Genomic DNA, 18,630 nt, shown 5'->3' with positions numbered 1-18,630 from the left:
CACTCTCCTGATGACTCTTTACTCAATAAGTGAATAGGAGCTGTGATGCAGCATTAAATCTCGCCTCAGGGTCTTTTCCAAGCCCCGCAATCCCTTATGAAATCAAGTTGGCCTTTAATTTACCTCAGGAACTTCAGGCTTGAACTCCCTCTAGTGACTTTTGAAATTCATTCATTCAACAGTCTTAGCAGTGAGACCAATACGCCATTTTCCCCTGCCACACTTGCCAGCTCATACTGTGGGATCCCAAGGCATTTCCAGGCCATCTGGGAGATATCATCTTCTCAGCAAGCTCGGAGTCTCCCCCAGGGTCTTCTCCCAGCTGGTCATGCCCATAAAACCTCCACAAGGAGGCATCCAGGGGGCAACCATATAAAATGCCCGAACCACCTCAACTGGCTCATCTCAACGTGGTGGGTCAGTGGCTCTACTCCGCGCCTCTCCTGAATGTCTGCAATTCTCACCTTATCTCTAAGGGAGAACCCAGCCACCCTGTGGAAAAAGCTCATTTCAGCCACTTGAACCTACAATGCCATTCTATTGGTCATTACCCAAAGTTCATGACCATAGGTGAGGGTAGGGGCGTAAATCGACTGGTAAATTAAGAGCCTCACCTTCTGACTCTGCACCACCTTCACCACTATGGATTGGTATGGCAACCTCATAACTGTGCTCACCACCCTAATATGTTTGTGGATCTCACCATCCCTTTTTCTCCTCACTTGTTAACAAGACCCTGAGGTACTTTAACTTCTCCACTTGAGACAGTAATTCCCCTTCCACCCGGAGAAGTCAGTGCACCTTTTACCTACAGAAGACCATGGCATCAGATTTGGAGGTGCTGATCCTCATTCCTGCTGCTTCAAACTTAGTTGCAAACTGTCCCAATGCATGCTGGAGTTTCCAGTCAAGATGAAGCATACAGCAGCACATCATTTGCACAAAGCACTGATGTAATTCTAAGACCACCAGACTCCCCTCCCTGGCTAAGCCATGATATCCTGTCTAAACAGGATAGGAGACATAACACAGCCCTGACAGAACCCCACACCCACTGAGAATAGGTCTGATGTTTCTCTGAGAATGCGGATACAGCTCTCACTATGATTATACAGGGACTGGATAGACTTATTAGAGGCCCTGGAACCGTGAACTGTCCCAGCATCCACTTACTCCTGTAGGTCCACGAAACATATGTATTCCGATAGGGTGTACTCCCATGCCCTCTCCAGAACCTTCGTGAGGGTAGAGAGCTGGTCCACTCTTTCATGGCTTGGATAGAATCCACATTGCTTCTCCTGGACCTGAGGTTTCACAAATGGGCGGTGTCTCATTTCTAGTACCACTGGCATAAGCTTTTCCAGAGATGCTGAGGAGTGTGATCCCCAATAGTTGGAGCACACCATACTCTCCCCTTTTTTAAAATAGGGGATGACCACCCCAGTCTGCCACTCCAGAGGCACAGCTCCTGATGACCGTGCATCATTGAAAGGGCATGTCAGTCATTACAGTCCAGCAATGTCCAGAGCCTTTGGAATTTCTGGTTAGATCTTACCCCAAGTGCCCTGTCACTGTGAAGATGCTTAACTACCTCAGTGACCTCCCTCAGCGAAATGGGCATTGATTCCCCATCAGCTTCTGGGCCTGCCTCCTCCACAGAGGGTGTGTCCACCAGGTTTAAGGGCTCCTCATAATGTTCCTTTCTCTGCCAGACAACATCCTTAGTTTGGGTCAGCACATCTCCAACCTTGCTGAGAACAGCCTGGGTGAAGCCCTGCCTTCCATTTCTGAGTTGCCTGATAGTTTGCCAGAACCTCTTTGAGTTTGATCAATAGTCACTTTCCATGGTCTCTCCAAACTCCTCCCATACCTGGGTTTTTGCTTCATTGACCACCTAGGCTGCAACCCTTTTGGCTTGTCAGTACTGTACCTCTTTGTTACTCTGGGAGTCTCCAGTGCTGATCATACATGGAAGGCATCCCTCATCTTTGTTCACCATTGGATCCTTGGGTTGCCACCTTGAGAGGCACCTATGGCCTTCAGGCCGCAAGCTCTTTGCAGCCACTTCCACAATGGAGGCGTTGAACAACGCCCATTTGGCCTCTATGTCCCCTGCCTCACCTGGGATGTAATAATAGGTCTTTTGAAGGTTGGAGTTGAAAGTCTTCTGCACAGTGGCTTCCCCCAGAGGTTCTTAATCTTCCTTCACTACTTGCTTGGGCTTTCCAGTTCTGTCCTGATACCTCCTCCACCTGACCCAACTCACCATCCGGTGGTGACCAGTTGGCAGCTCTGCCCCTGTCTTCACCCAGGTGTCCAGAACACACAACTGCAAATCTGATGATGCAATTTTAAAATCGATCACAGGTCTTTGGCCACTTTATGTTCGAACGTGATGTTCTTTATGGACAAATCACAACTAGCACAAAAGTCCAATAACAGAACACTGCTTGGGCTTAGATCAGGGAGGCTGTCCTCCCAATCACACCTCTCCAGGCAGGGAGTCGAGAAGAAGCCCACTCCCGTCCAACACCTTCCCCATCAGGCAACTCCAGAGTAAAGGAGAGTCCAGCCTTTATTCGTGAGTTTTGTTTCAGAACCAAGCAAGTGGGTGGTCATGAGCCCAACTACAGTGTATCTAGTCATTCGCTATCTGCCTCACCCACAAACTCTGGGCTCTTCCCCCAAAAGAGGTGACATTTCTCTAGTCCCTAGAGTCAGTTTGTGTGTCTGGGTTCCAGTCCACCTAGGCCTCTGCCTTTGACCACTGCCCAGGTCACAGTGCACTTGACCCCTAGTCCTACTGCAGATGTTTGACATGGCTTCTAGTGACCTTAAAGGGCCAGCCCCCCAAGGCTCCATCCTAGCTGCATGCTGCCTGTTCCCCTCTAGGACTGTGTGCCCTCATGGAGCCAGGAGATGTTACCACCTGTAGTGTTTCCTCTTTGGCTCCACTGTCCACTGCTGGATGACTGTACTCTACCTTTCTGGTGGTTTCTTACCCTGGCCTATTCTCTTTCTGTCTTACACGCCTATGCTGGTCCCCGTGCCTCAAGACCTCACAAGGCACAAATGCTTGCTGGGCACTCTCTTGCATTGTCCATAGTGTTCTGTGTTGTGTACCCCATTTGAAAATGTTTTCAGCATTAAATATTAGTGAGACTTTGTTTTATGTTGTGCATTTCATTGTAAATGTATTTATGAAGTGTAAGCAGATGTTGCCCAAAATAAATATCACTTAAGATTTGTTCAAAGCAGACACCATTATTAAGTATTTTAAGTAGTTATTTTTATGTTTTTATGTTTAATAATGTATTTTGCTATCTGCACTATCATATAGTGTTTTGATGCAAATATATATCGGGTTTTCTTCTCTGCAGTGAAGATCACCATTATTTTAAAGTTGAATTTACTTTATGTAGGACTTTGGATAATCAGCACAGTATAAGTGTATAATTTGTGTTAAATATCAGACAGCTTTCATTCATTAATTGTCTCACAGTAAATATTGGCGATCATGCGTCAGGCTTTTCTTCTTGTACATGACTAACTTTCTGTATGAAGCTTATTGTACCTCATGAGGATCTGTAAAAGCCTAACCATGAACAAGCTTTTGTTTAGTGTTGCCCTATAAAGGTGCCATGTAAGAGAGTCGCTGATTCTTTTAATTGTTGCTTGGTAGAGTTACACCCAATTCGTTTTTTGTTTTGGCAGCTTGGTGACATTTTTGGCTGCGAAGGGTGCTATATGATCCACTATTGCACTTTTGCTGCTAAAGCATACTGCAGCAGCATTGTCTAGGGTGTTGTTTTTTGCCGCACACAGTACATTTAATCTGCCTTCTTGTTTTTCCTCTTCTTGTCAGCCTGTTTCTGGACCAGTACAGAGCCAGCCTCGTCTCAGCAATCAAGCGATTACTCCGACCCAACGTAAGTATGTTTCAATTTTCTCGAAAGCACTGGGTCTCCGAATAATTAGTCCGCATACAATGATTGAGACAGTAATGGAATGGCAGGATTAATGTCATGTAATACTTTAATACTTATTATGTGCAACTCGAATGCAGTCTTCTAATCTAGCTGATGCTTCTCTAATCATAAACTCAGGGACTTCTTATATTTGGCCTCCAGATAAGACTGGTGCTGTGCAAAGAGAAGAAAGATGAAAACAAATAAATGTTTTGGAGATGGCTCAAGATTACTGCATATCTGAAAGTTTTTAAGTGTCCGCTTTGATTTTTATTCAAGAAATAAAAAGGCAGACGTTTTCTGCAGTAGACCCAGCAGCATCACTCCATCATTCTCATATCTACAAAGAAGAAAATTCCCAGTTTGACTCTTGTAACCTCTCTCTTTGGTGTTTATTCCCTACATGTTTGACTGATGGAAGCGGGGGGTGGTGGATTGAATACACCTTTCATGCCTGAAATGATGTTGACTGATCAGATAAAACTCGCAGCAAAAGATGATTGAAGGAAACTGTGAAAGCAGACCCGTGCCTTCCCGCTGCCACTTGATGTAATGTGCCTGACACAGCTGAATTAGTAAGAGCAAACAACATCATGTTAGGTTTTGTAGTGCCTTTCCATAGTTTACTCTGTCTTCATTTGGCAGGCCCAGTACAATTTTTCTTCATACATTTCTGTAAAGCTGGAGAGATAAGTGACTTGCCCAAAGTGTCAGAGTGGGAACCTGAATGAGCTTCCTCGTGGTTTACACTGTAGCCACATTGCCTGGGATGAAGTCATTAAAGGTAATAATTGACTTATCCACGTTCTAACTCATTCGTTCAGTTTAGAGTCACAGGGAGTTGGTGCCTATCGTGGCAGCAAAGTGGGAACCGCCTTGTTAATTACTGACTAGTTAAGTCTTTTGGATGTGAATTTCATACTGGATACCTGGAGAATAACCCAAGCACTTATGGGGAGAAGGGTCAAACTCCCAAGAAGCAGTAAACAGACTAGGGCTATAACACGGTGAGAGAGCAGAACTAATTAATATGCTACTCAAAAGTAATAATTAGAGTAACAAAATGTGAACTTGATAATACAATATTAAGCAGAACAAACCTCGCTAGACCCAGTGGATATGGCCAGTGATGATGGACCTTCATCGCTGGCCTTAGAACCTGGTATCATGTGTAGTACAGTTGTCTGAAGTAGTTTTAACTCATTTCAAGAAAGAGTCCTACTTTGGCCCCACAACTTGGTCTAAATCTGTATGAGAGCAGATTTGGAGTTGTCAGTCAACATAAAAATAATTAAACAGACATGTTAACAAGGCAATCTGTATTTCAATTAACGGTAACTTTACGTTTTTGGTTAACTTTGTTCCACTGAAAAATATGGCTTCAATATCAGCATTTAGCAGTCGTCCCATAACCAGTTTGATTTTTCTCCTTGTCACATTACAGAAATGCCAGTCTATCACAGACCACATTTAGAATCCCAGCCAAAGAGTTTAGACTTGCAGAACAACATGCCAGAGAGTGTTGTTGAACGGTCGACGTGCCCATAGTGGCCAGTAATTGAGTTAAAGTCTAGGGGCTGTCCTATGGCATTGCTTATAATCGTGCCACTATAGCGCCATGTCCAGAAAAACTCATCTTTAATATCTCTTACCAAAATTGATGTTGCCTTAGTAATTACATTACAATCGAGTAGAAAATGGGAGATCCAAATTTTAGAGAAAATTATGAGTATGTCTAATTGAAAAATGAATAAGCATCACTATAAACAGGCAAAGTACTTGCATGTAAGTGTGTGTTTAAGCAGTAACGTCATCTTAAAGCAGTTTTTATATTTTTATTATACTTTTTTAATTTATATTTTATTTTCATAGCATGGCATTCTAAAATGTAAATGATGATATGTAATTAGTAACCCACAAATTAAAGGATGTGGCTGCGTATGAGTGTGTGAACATATTGACACTGAAGTACATTTTGCCCTTCAGTGACCTCATGCAGAAGGTTAAAATGGAGTGTTCTGAGTTCCCTGTTCTCCTCTGATTTTCTCTTTGTTGGTTCACAGCTCTGGTGTTATTGACTGTCTGTGTGTCGGCCTTTACACAAACGACACTCAGTAGCATTGTGTGCATGACCGCATTATCACTTTATGAGATGAGACAGTCGCAGCATGATGGACATTTCTCCCATAGATATTGGAAAATGACAGTCAGGCACTAAGGTCTGCAGGGTCCCGCATCAGACCCACCACGCAGTGTAATGGAGATAGCTAGAGAAAACGGTGAATTTAGCTGTCAGTTCCTGTCCGTTTCAGTAATACAACTTGAGACTTGGCAAAAAATGGCTTTGTCTATAGCAGTTAGTACTAGGGTGTTGTACCGTGTTAGCCATTATGGATATAATGAGAAGTCAAGCAAAATGACACCTTTGATTGGCTAACTAGAACGATTACAATATGCAGGCTTTCAAGGCAGCTCAGGTCCCTTCTTTAGATTACATCTTGCCTGAAGAAGGGGCCTCACTTGCCTCGAAAGCTTGCATATTGTAATCTTTTCTAGCTGTTTCAGCACAGAATGAGAATGTTTCCTCCATAACATTACTAGCTACTACAGGCAGAATACCCAGGCAATATTTAAGTTGAATTTAATTGATGTGTGCCCTGTAACATCTCATCCAAAACCAAATAAGCAGGCTAGAGGATAGATGTATGGATGGATGTGTCTACAATATGCTTGGCTTTAGCACCAAAATCCTCTGGTTGTGAGTTGTTCAACTGATGATGTGTATTATTAATGGTTGTAATTTTGGATGTTGATTACTTTTCTTGTTTGCGTAGAATGGCCTTCTCTGTGGATTTTTGTACTGTAGTCATTATGTCATTAAGCAGCAGCAACAGTGACAGAAACCAAACTTTTATTTTTTCTGACAGCTTAAGACAGGAACTAACCTTGGATGGAATGGCAATCCCCTGCTGGACGGACTCACTCTCATGCACTCATACTCGGATAATTTAGAATAGACAATGAACCAAACGTACAAGTTTTGGTGGTAAAGCAGAAAACCAAAGTAAATAGAGAACACCTGCTCAGACACACTCTACACTAGTAGAGTTCACTTTGGTATCGATACCAGATTTCGGACTTCAGTACTGGTACCAAACTGATTCTAAAGCAAATAAATGATACACACTGCTTCCCTCGCGATAGCCGTGATGTCTCCGTCATGTTGAAGCAGTTTCCATAGTCGCTCATGAAGTTTTAATCGAGTTAAACCTGGCAGTTTCAACTTTACAAAACACTTGTTTTTCTATATCTGCACTAGCAAGTGTTCGGGGAGTACGGTGGATTGTGAGAGGAAGGCTGTTGTATACTTCCAGTACCGAACATTCAGAAAGTTCCGTTTTAAAATGTGTGTTTTTCGGAGAGTATGTGTATATCGCGCGATCCTACTCTACCACACAAAATCTGAAAACTTTAGCTGCACCTCCATCCTTTAATCACAATTCTTAGCTTTATATAAATAATGGATTCATTTCTGGAATAGGCCTGAATGTGGGATTAACGTTTGTAAATTAAGTAAATCTGATGACAATACAGTGTGACTACTGTAGAATAAGATGATTAAGACATTATTAGACCAATGTGCTGTTGTTTTTGTGTAGCTTTTATAGTTAGGAAAGTTTATGTTTCTGTGAATTAAAACACATGTCTTTAACCCAGATTACTTGGAAATTTAAACTCTGATTGTGCATATTTCCATTGAAAGAGTAAATATATCTGTTCATCCATTTCATTCTTTCTTTTGCTGGAATAAAATTTTATCCCGGCAATATGGAACACAATACAGGTAGTCCCCAAGTTACAGACGTCCGACCTACGACTTACGAACGGGGCCGCAGCTGCAACGCATGTGCCTCAGTAACTGCTGCTCCGTGATTTTCGGCCTGGGGACGCTGCAAGCGGTGGCTGGAGGGGGGCGATTTCACTGCTTGCACAGTGTAGTGTCCTTCGGGTGGCTCCCGACAGAAAGCGGCGACCTGTAGTCCATAGTCACCGGGGCCACAGCTATCACTTGTGTGCAGGACGGAGGCTTGATGGGGCAGGCAGCGAACCGCCAACCACGCCGACGTAGGCTTGATGGAGCGGAGGGGGGCGTTTCACTGCTCACCCACCACACACGGCTGCCCCGTTTGTTCTCGGTGGGCGGCTGGTAATGCTGCAAGTGGTGACCCTGTTGTGGCTGAACGGATGCCATTGAGGGTGAACGAGGCTGCGGGGGTAGCATTGTAGTATGCCTCAGGTGGCTGCCTGTTAAATGGGAGAAGTGGTGGGCAATTCACTACCCGCCTTTGGCCGCACCGTGTTCATTCTTGGTGGGCGGATGCTGCAGGCAGCATACTGTACTGGAGGGGACTGTGTGGTGAACCACCCCTTGCCATCCCCATTCATTCTCAATAGCAAGCCTGCTTGTTTTGTTACGCATATAGCAGGAAGTTGTCTCTTGTCAATACATCAGACGTGTTGACGACGGGTGCCTTCCTATTGTGATAGCGTGTACAGTGCTGTGCAGAAGAGCTCATCTTAACCTTTTATCTTCTTCACCCTTCAAGAATGTCTCTGAAACACAAATCTGATGCAAGTGCTGGTAATACAGTAAAGAAGAGAAAAACCATCACCATTGAAAATAAAGTAGAAATAATAAAAAGGTCAGAGAGGTGAAACTCCATCATTCATTGGCAGAGCACTTGGTTACAGTTGGTCAACAATAACATTTTATTAAAATAATGGACCTGTTCCGACTTACATACAAATTCAACTTAAGTACAAACCTACAGTCCCTATCTCGTACATAACCCGGGGACTGCCTGTATATGAGCCAATCCATGATGGGACCCCAGTTCATTATGAGCCACATATATTATATGTGCAAACCAACAATGATTTATTCATACCTGACAAAATTAGACTCGCCATTTAACCTAACATATGAGCATTAAATGGTGAAACACGGAAACATCAGCATATTTGTTAAAGATAGGAACCTAATTACAGTTTGTAATGACCATGTGTAAGAAACTAGTTGGAACAAACAGTCACTATTGTGGTCATCTAGACCATATTCTGAAATAGGGGGCACAGATTGGTCTGAGTTGACATGATCAATGGAGATTGGTGGGGTATGAAATTTCTGGAGACCAATAGCAGAAAGGGTTACGGGACACAGATATGAGAAAAAGTGAATTGCTGGATTTGGTGGCTGTGGGACAAGCGTTACAGGATACAATGGGATTGACCAAGGTTACGTGACATAAACACATGTGGATGACTGTGAATTATAAGACACAATAAGATTGTCACCAGTAATGGTTATCGAGTACAAAAACCTGAAACATTAAAAATGAAAAGGAAGAAGTAAGAATTATGCAATACAGTAAGGTTTACAACAATTATGGTTGTGGGGCACAGGAGGCTTTGACCACTATGAATTAAGAGATTGCAGCAAGTAATAAGTTATGGGACACAATAGAATTGGCACCAATAAGGGTTATAGGATACAAACCTCTTGTAACATTACAAATTAATGGGACACTTTGTCCTCTATCTCTTACTTGTCCCAGTTTCATAGTTAGCATGGCACCAGTGAAGGTTGTAGGACACATACAGATCTGGACCATGATGAATTAAAAGGATGCCCTGGTATTATAGGACACAGTGAGAGTAGGACATGAGAGTAGCGTTAATAGAACAGAGTGACAACTGATCAGTTAAATTACACAACAGATCACAGAATAGTAAGCTGACAGAAGAGAAAAGAATATATACAAAAAGTAAAAGGTGGACCCTAGGTCATTATCATCATCATAGAAAAACATGCCAATGCAGTCACAGGTCACGTGGGGGTTTATTTGCTTCCTGTCCTCCTGCTGTTCAGAAGTGGGATACATTTGCTTAATAGTAACTGGCGCTCCAGAACACTCTTACATTTATTGCAACAAAATCTAATCAAAGTAAAACATAAAAAAGAATAATTAATGTTGAATGATTTCAAATGAACTTTGACCCCCCCACTCTAATCCTCTTATTCCATGACTGGTTTCATTGGTTAATCTATAAAGTGTGGATGCGTTTCCTTGTATTGATTGGATTAAGCAAGCTTTAATCTTTTTGTTTATTATCTAATATAATACCTGGAAAAAACCTGCTTCCAAACCCCTACTAGGCCAGCAGCCTCCATGGTGCATTTGCCAAATAACAAGACTGATGTTTTTGAAGGATCTGCATGCTCCCCATTGTAGTCTCTACTGCCCATCTTGCTGTTTTTCTGCCATTTCTTTACTTGGTTTGAAGAATTTGTGCATATCGATCAAGTAAGAGGAAGGCTGACCTTTGTGTGACTTTTTCTGATCTGCCGGAAGAGTCTTTGGCAGGCAGGATTATTAAAAGTCAGATGGGTGTTAGAAATCGTTATCTCTGCAATATTGATAATAACCATTGTCATAATTGTAAGGGTATGTCTTAATAGTAAGCATTATCAAAATAAAATGCATTATTGTAATTAACATATTATCGTTTATAATAACTGACCTTGTTACGTTCATCATCATAATAAACATCAAAATCAAATCACAATAAATAATCCTCTTCATCCCGGCAGCATCTGCAGCCTCTTTCTTGTTTGTCAGGTGACTGCCTTTCCCAGCAAGGTGGGAGTAGGCGGTCCAGTCATCACTTTAAAAGCGAGATTTGACACCAGGACATTTAAAGCCAGTTGTCTGAAAATCACAGCAACAAAAATAAAACAATTAAATGTTGCAATAACAAAGTCATGAACTACTTAAACTAGAATAACATTTAAAATACAGATGGCATGGTGGCGCAGAGGTTAATGCTACTGCTTCTTCCTTCCTTACACTTGCCTGAGGCTGGTTTGAATCCTGACTGTGTCACTTTCTGTGTGACGTTTGCTTGTTCTCTGTGAGTGTGTATGATTTTTTTCTATTGTTCCTTTCCTACCTCATACAAATGTGTGTGACAGGTTAATTGACAGGAAGTGTATCAGCACTGTGGGTGAGTGGGTGAATTCATGAGTGTGACCTGTTATTTGACACCATTTATAGGGTTAGATGAACACATTTAAAATATGAGCAGTCAGTGCTCCTGTCTTGTTATAGCTCTAATAATCTGCCCCCATGCATCATTTCCCAAAAGACGTACTGTACAACTCTCTGTTATCGAACCCACTTGGAACAGTTCAGGGTTGTGGGAAATAAAAAAAACATCTTGACAGCATCAAGTTCAATGCTCAAAGGACCCAACACTGATCAAGGCTCTAGCTGGGAGAAATCAACTTTACAAAACAGTTTTACGAATAGCTGATAGGTTTGGTATGGAAACAATAATTTTAAATCTTAACATTATCATCACATATCCAAACGTTTATGAAACTCGATCCAGTTTCAAGGTCTGTAGTGAGCTACTGTAGAACATGTACTGGCTGGATTGGGCACACGAGGAAAGCTGAGTGGAAATTCCAGTCTACTTTAAAGTCTGAATCACCATGAGGGCAATAAGTACCTGATCTATTTGTGGAGCAGCAGATGAGTGAAGTGAGTTTTCATATTTTAGAAAGACTTGAAGACTGATAACTGTAAAGGCAGGATCGACATCAAACAAACCTTCTCCTGCATAAGCATACAGTATATCTTCAGTCTTTCATTTTTTTTCCCCCATCTCTTATTTTTTCATTCCTCAAGTTATATCTTTTTTGTTTATGGCATAAAGCTCTACTTTTACTAAAGGAGATTTTCAACCAGCATTTTGTTCCTCATTCCATTGTATTCTTGAAAAGATAACAACTCCTCTCCTCTCAGGCATCAATTTTGTGGATACGGCCGGCGCTCTCCAGTGCTGGCCGTTCCGACTGTGTATCTGCTCAGGGTCTGTCTTTGTCAATGTGCAGTATGATGTCTCATTTCCCCCTTTGCCCCCGTTTATTTTCCCTTTAGTTTACTGATGGATATGCTCTACATTGAGTTTAGTGACCCTTAGGGCTAGTTTGTATTTTGGACTTGTTTTGTGTGCTTTTTCAGTTAGGACATTGACTACAAATTATGGGGGGTTTGGCTGTTTGCAAACATTGAAAAGACACGTTTTGTATTTTTGAAGTAAGTTATTTATTCACAATCATGTCACATATAGACTTGTGTGGATAAGTCAAGATGAGATTCTTCAACTTTTTAATAAATAAGAAAATCTTTCCCATACCGGGACCCAAGAATTGGATTATTCCCCTACTGACAATAGAGCCATACATAGACAAATAACGATGGCCTTATAATAAAAACAGTTCAGTTTTTGTTTGTATTCAAACATATTTCTCACATGAATATTACAAAAAGAGAAAAGTGGAAAGCAAAGACAACAGTACTTTCATTTAAAACATGGAGTAGATTCCTGAGCTACATCACTGCCAGTGTAAATTGTTAATTCAAGTGCCAGTAAAACTGAGAAGTCAGATCTTCTTTATAATGGCTGTGGCGTGAGGATATGATCATTTTTAAAAGGATTGTATGAACGGTCGCTGAATTTAGTCACTTGACTCATGGCACTGTGTAGCAGTGCTACTGCTGGAAGGCCTCGATTTCCCAGCATCCCAAAAGGGGGCTGCCCTCATTGGATGTCTGGAAAGGGGCTGCTGGGGACAAGAAAGAACTTGAAAAGAGAGCTGACGAGGCAGCAAGGGGAGGACAGTGTTTCTGTGTATCTCTGAAGTCCTACGTAATCACTGTGAAGTCATTTGTACCCTCGATCGTTTCTCACAAGGATGAATGGACTGTCTCGTGTCTGCCTGTCATGTGATAGTGGCGGAGTAGTAATCGTGCGTCTTCAAAGGGAGCGCTCCCACATATCTCACCCCTCACCGCTTAGGACTACCGGTAGGACTGTTCAATTCACTTGTTGTGGAAGCTGTTCCTAGGATCGTCATTGACATCTTTACTGCATACCATTTCATCTGTTTTGGCTGCATTGGAAATGTGATAAGGACATTGTCGTGTTTGTTGCCGTGGTTGGTTGATGTGTTAATATTTGTATCTCCGAAGGAGAGGGTTGTCAGATTTTTGTTGTTTATATTTGATTTTCCATTTAATATATTATTTATTCATTTGTTTGTTTCGTGTCTCTGTCTTGTGAGTGCGTGTGAATCAGGCCAAGGCTGGGTGTGTTCCTGGAATCCCCATTGAAAAAATAAATCTGAGAGGCACTGAACCACCACAACTGGATAAAAAATAATTAATTGATGCATTCTGTTTACCTTGTCTTCAATAACTTTATTTTTGAAAGTGATGCCGCCAATAATGATACATTCTTCTAAATATTTTTAAAGAAGTCTGACTTCCCTTTTCTTTTCACAACTTCCCTCCATAAGCAATAGCCTTTTATTTCCGAGGGTCTTGTTACTGGTTTATATCTCCATTAACTGTACAGCTGATTTTGTACTTTAAAATTTAAGCTGTGCAATGTTGTGGGAAAAATTTGAAGTTTTCAAAGCATTTACACAAACAAGTGTTTATTTTCATTTATTAATATGATTGACTACAACAGTCACAAAACTTGCAGCCTTGTTACTGAACCATAACGGCATGTGCAAGAATACCCTGATAAAATGCTGCAAAAGATAAAATACAAGAGAAAAAATAATGAAACACAAATGGAGGAGCACAGGGAGGTAAATGCACAACCTGCAGCTATGACAGGTCCACAGATATCCACTGATAGATAGAATGGCACATTTAGAAATTGTAACATAATACATATCTGCTTACGAATCCCTTTGTTGCAGATAATGGAAGTTACTACTAACTCCTGTAGAAAGCTGAGATCCTCGGTGATGAACTCAGTTTGTCACAAGAGGTCACCATTTGAGCTACTGATGGGGATGAGCTGTCAGTCAGAGGGATCAAATGAGCAGCTTTCATTAGGACAAGTTTTGTTTTTGATCATTGACAGCAGCAACACATCCCTACCTAGCTACGCGCTGCAAGCCAAAACTTCAGAGTGTCAGGACTATCAGAGAGATAAAGTACACTATAGACACGCCATATTTTGTTGTTTGAGGCATGCGTATTTCTGAACTGTTTTAGCTGAAAGACAGTGTTGCGCTCAGGTACCATAGACAGGTGTTTCACTTGTGGATTATTCATCATTTCCATAGCATTCCTTCCGGAGACTGCTGTTTACATGAGGGCTCCACCTGTACCGCTCACTGGGAACAGAGAAGAGAACACACACTGACATATTTACCAGTTTGAAGTGGGCCTACTGTACTGTACAAGTTTAAAGTTGACTTTTTCTTTGATTTATAAACATGGACTCTGAAGCCTAACCCATGAGTGGTGTGGTCCAGTGGCTGAGATGTTGGACTTTAGGCTCAAAGGCAGGGCTGTAGAGTCCGTAGATAAATCCTTCGACTCTGACTCCTTAGTTTCCCGTACTTCTGACTCCGACTCCTCTGTATTTAATATGCTAATGTATTTTCTTGTGTTGATTAAAGGAAGGCAACATACACGTCGGGGCGGCACGGTGGCGCAGTGGTAGCGCTGCTGCCTCACTTAGTTAGGAGACCTGGGTTCGCTTCCCGGGTCCTCCCTGCGTGGAGTTTGCATGTTCTCCCCGTGTCTGCGTGGGTTTCCTCCCACAATCCAAAGACATGCAGGTTAGGTGGATTGGCGATTCTAAATTGGCCCTAGTGTGGGTGTGTTTGTGTGTGTCCTGCGATGGGTTGGCACCCTGCCCAGGATTGGTTCCTGCCTTGTGCCCCGTGTTGGCTGGGATTGGCTCCAGCAGACCCCCGTGACCCTGTATTCGGATTCAGCGGGTTAGATGGATGGATAGAACATACACATCATTTAACCACAGAATTACTGGCTAGGAAGCTGACTGTCTACCGTATTGGCCAGTTTAAACAAAAGACAAGAACCCCTGAACACACATCAGGCCATAGCACACACCTCCACCTACATCATTACACTTGTTTACACTCGTATTAACTTGTTAAACACATTATATCTGAAATAAAATTAATACACTTTTTGTAATTTACCATAATCCAGATTACAGTATGTGAATGTCAGGTTGTATAATAGCTCAGCTGACCTTCTCACTAGTAGTAACAGAACTATGCACTGGGCTTTATTCTTACATCAGAGAAGTACTTAATTATGACTATTGTTTGTGAAATGGGACATTTGAACTTGCTGTATTTTTTTTTCTCATTAAAATTATTTGGAGTCGGTATATTTTTGCCAACCCCGACTCCAGGTACCCAAAATTGTCTCCTACTCCGACTCCACTGCCCTGGTCAAAGGTTGTAGGTTCGACCCCTAGTTTGAAAGTAATGATTAAACATGCTTATACTCCAGTTGTAAGAAATACACGTATACGATTGTACTTTACAGAGTTTTAAGACAATGCTCAGAAAAGGAAGCCACTGCATGAATAAGTTTCATTGTTTTTTCCATCGATTTCTGCACCTTTCAATTTTTGTAGCCACTTGTTATCCTGTGTCCCTTTCCTTCTATTCCACTGTCTTTCACTCTGTCAGTCTCGCTCTTTCTCAAACACACACACACACACACATTCATTTCTTTTCCTTTCTGTTTCTCACTGTTTTGGGGCTGTAGGTGTGCATCCTTCTGTCCAGTAAATTACTTCTTCATCTCTCACTCTCTCTCTCCTCTCCTTCTAGGGAATGGCTATTGTCTTTGCTCCTCAGAGGGGTGACACTTTGAACCAGTTCTGCCGCCTGGCTGAAAGCGCAGAGTTCTCCATCAGCAGATATGAAAATTATGACGACTCCATTTGGAACTTTCATTCAAAGGTTAGTGCACTGCCGGGGCCTGATAACGTTGGCAATCCATTTCTCGTCAAGAAGGGATCAGGGACCTTTTGACAGGTACTTTAAATGTCCGATTAAAATATTCCCCACGCTGACTCCATCCTGGCGGATATTTCTGCCCCTTATTAATTATATGGCAGTGCTGGGTTAATTCCAGCCTTAATCTGCCCACTCTGTAAAAGGATTATTAAAGTGGCAGCTCCTTGTTTATTCAGCTTCTCTTATTTTCTCAGCTCAGAGGGACAACGCATGCGATGGCTGCCTGTAATAAGGACTCCAGGAAAATATATTTAGTGTAGAAGTAAATCAAGTCTCACAGTGTGTTCATTTTTTTCCTGCCTACTTCTAGATGGGCTCCCTGGAGGATCTTTTAAAATTAAAATTATACAAAAAGAGTTTTACACTTTCTCTTTCGTGGCTGTGGAAGTGATGTCCTTTTATTGCTGTTCCCATAAAAGCTGCAGAATCCAACAAAAGAGAAGTCTGCATTTGCAGTGATTTTTTTTTTTTCCCCCTCAATATGTTTGTCTCAAATGTTTACCGTGTATTCTTAGGAGGAAATCACTTGGCAAAAGGCCCCATTGTCATCATCCTCATCTCTTGTAAGTTTTGCTGTTACCATTTTAAATCATTCCAGAGAAGAAGAATCTTGTCAGTTGAAGGTCCTGCTACTAATTACCATTACAAAACTCCTGTGGCCTGCTGGTTAAGGCCTTAAACTGAATTGAGACACTTAGTTTCCAGTTCAGTCCTTACCAGCAGCTCACTGTGAGAATGTTTTAGCCTGATTCTGCTTCAATTGTAAGATTTTTTTTACACAATTGTGGTATATCTTGGCACATGTTGAAGCATCATGAGGCGGTGTACACTATAAGGAGATGCTATATGAAATAAACAAATCGTCATAATCTGTTATTTGTAAAATTCAGATTGCAAAGGAGCCCAAACTGCTTTGTGACATTAATTTGATGCCTTTTCATTCCTCTTGAAAGTCTTAAGTCATACGGAGGGTTGCCAACTCTGTGTCGGTGGGCCTTTTGTAACTGACAAGTAGAAATAGCTACCTAATACACTAATGGCACTCACTGCCGTAAAATGAAGACTGTTTGCTTAACATGGAATATTCAGTGTTTATTGTTTTGTGAAAATGGCTTTCGTTTTTAGCAGCCTTACATATATTTAGCTGAACACTTATTAGAACTTGATTAAATGTACACCTTGAGGGAATCCTCACTTGCCCACCTGCATCCAGCTATCCCATTTCCAAGCACTAAATCCCCTCTCTAATTTAATGCAGCTTTTCAGATTCATTGTTTCTTTGCTTCTCTCATGTTAACCCTCAAATGCTATAAAAGATGATGCATGCTGTAGAATTGATAGACTGGTACGAGCAGCTATACAGCAGAGTTGAATAAGACCTTGTTCTTGTTGGAGTATTTAGCTTTCAGCATAATGTACTGTATAATTTGAAGATAAAAAAAGCTCTGTTGTTTGTATTTGAATAATAGATAAGTGGCTGACAAGTTGTGCAGCCACCTCATAATACATACAGTCCAATGTGACGGGTGGCTGAGTGTAATTGGTAGGTACCTCCATGGTTGTGTGAATTTCCTCTGATGTCCCTGATTTCCTGACACATAAGTCTGGAAAAACAGGAACCATAAATGGTCCATAATCATGGTGGTAGGGTGATTGGCAAAACTGTATGTTGTGAGTTTGCCAAAAGAAAGGAAGGCAAACTAAACTAATGGAAGTGAACAGGAGGAGAATCGTCAAAAAAATACCGGGGGGAAGAAAAAAGTTTAGTGCCAAGAATCAGGCCTAGCTTTTGTTAAACCTAAACGCTAAACCAGGAATTAAAAAAGGGTCAGAAATGCTAAGTAAGAACACAAAAAGCAACACACACACACACACCGATTGTTTTAATTATCCACAAACTCAAATGGCCAAGTAGTGCAGAATGGCGACCTCTTAGCCCTTTGTGATGAAACGTCAGCCCCATGAGCATCTAAGAGTTGTTATATAGCAACGCCGTAACAAGCGATGCCCAAAAATACAAACAATTGCATCGGAAAAAGATGTTAAAATATATAACTATTAAAAGACAACCTCTAATCAAAAAAGATGCCAAAATTGCATTTTCTGACCCCAAAAATGTAAATTTTGATGTATAATGTCACAAAAAGAGCTCCAATAGTTGTGTAATCAATTAAAAAGGATCTTAAATCACAACAGAATACAAATGGAGTCTCCTTTGGTGTCTTGGGCTCTTGACAGGTTTGTGAAGGTACAGTGTAGAGGTGTGTTCGTGTGCCCATGAGGCCCTGTAAGGAGCGGTCCAGTTGCCCCTGCTGTTCCCCCTTGACCAGTCACACTCGAGGTCCAGTTCAGAAACATGCGATCTTGTTAGATGACTCTGAGTGTGGGGAGGTACAGAGGCCAGGAGTGAATCATTGCCTGGTGTGGCTGAATGATCTCGAGGTCAGTGTTAGCAAAATCAAGTGTAAGGCGACTCTGTTTCAGGCCTTCGTTCAGGGAGTAAAAGTTATAACAGGGCATCCATAAATAAATCTGGACAGGGCTGGATGCACAGACGCCATATACAAAAGGGCCAAAAATGGCAATATTTCTTGAGACAGCTGAGATCCATTCCTACAGATGTCTTTGAGTCTGTCATTACCAGGGTTCACTTTTACACGTTGATATTTTAGGACATGGGAATCAGATGAGGTGATGCCAACAGTTAGCTGAACAGTAAGGCCTGCTCTA

General features: G+C 41.7%; 1 protein-coding gene across 2 annotated transcripts in view; it reads left to right on the top strand.

The window, feature by feature from the left end:
* Nucleotides 1-18,630, top strand: part of camkmt (calmodulin-lysine N-methyltransferase) — a 421,353-nt gene that overhangs the window by 384,256 nt on the left and 18,467 nt on the right. For both annotated transcript variants that reach the window (XM_039738015.1, XM_039738014.1), the window contains 2 exons: nt 3,866-3,929; nt 15,712-15,843. In XM_039738015.1, coding sequence (XP_039593949.1) covers nt 3,866-3,929; nt 15,712-15,843 — 196 coding nt within the window. The remainder of the gene's footprint in view (nt 1-3,865; nt 3,930-15,711; nt 15,844-18,630) is intronic.

The sequence above is a fragment of the Polypterus senegalus genome, chromosome 16 (assembly GCF_016835505.1).
Source record: "Polypterus senegalus isolate Bchr_013 chromosome 16, ASM1683550v1, whole genome shotgun sequence".
NCBI classification, from domain to species: Eukaryota; Metazoa; Chordata; class Cladistia; order Polypteriformes; family Polypteridae; genus Polypterus; species Polypterus senegalus.
This window is presented reverse-complemented; position numbering and strand designations above follow the sequence as displayed.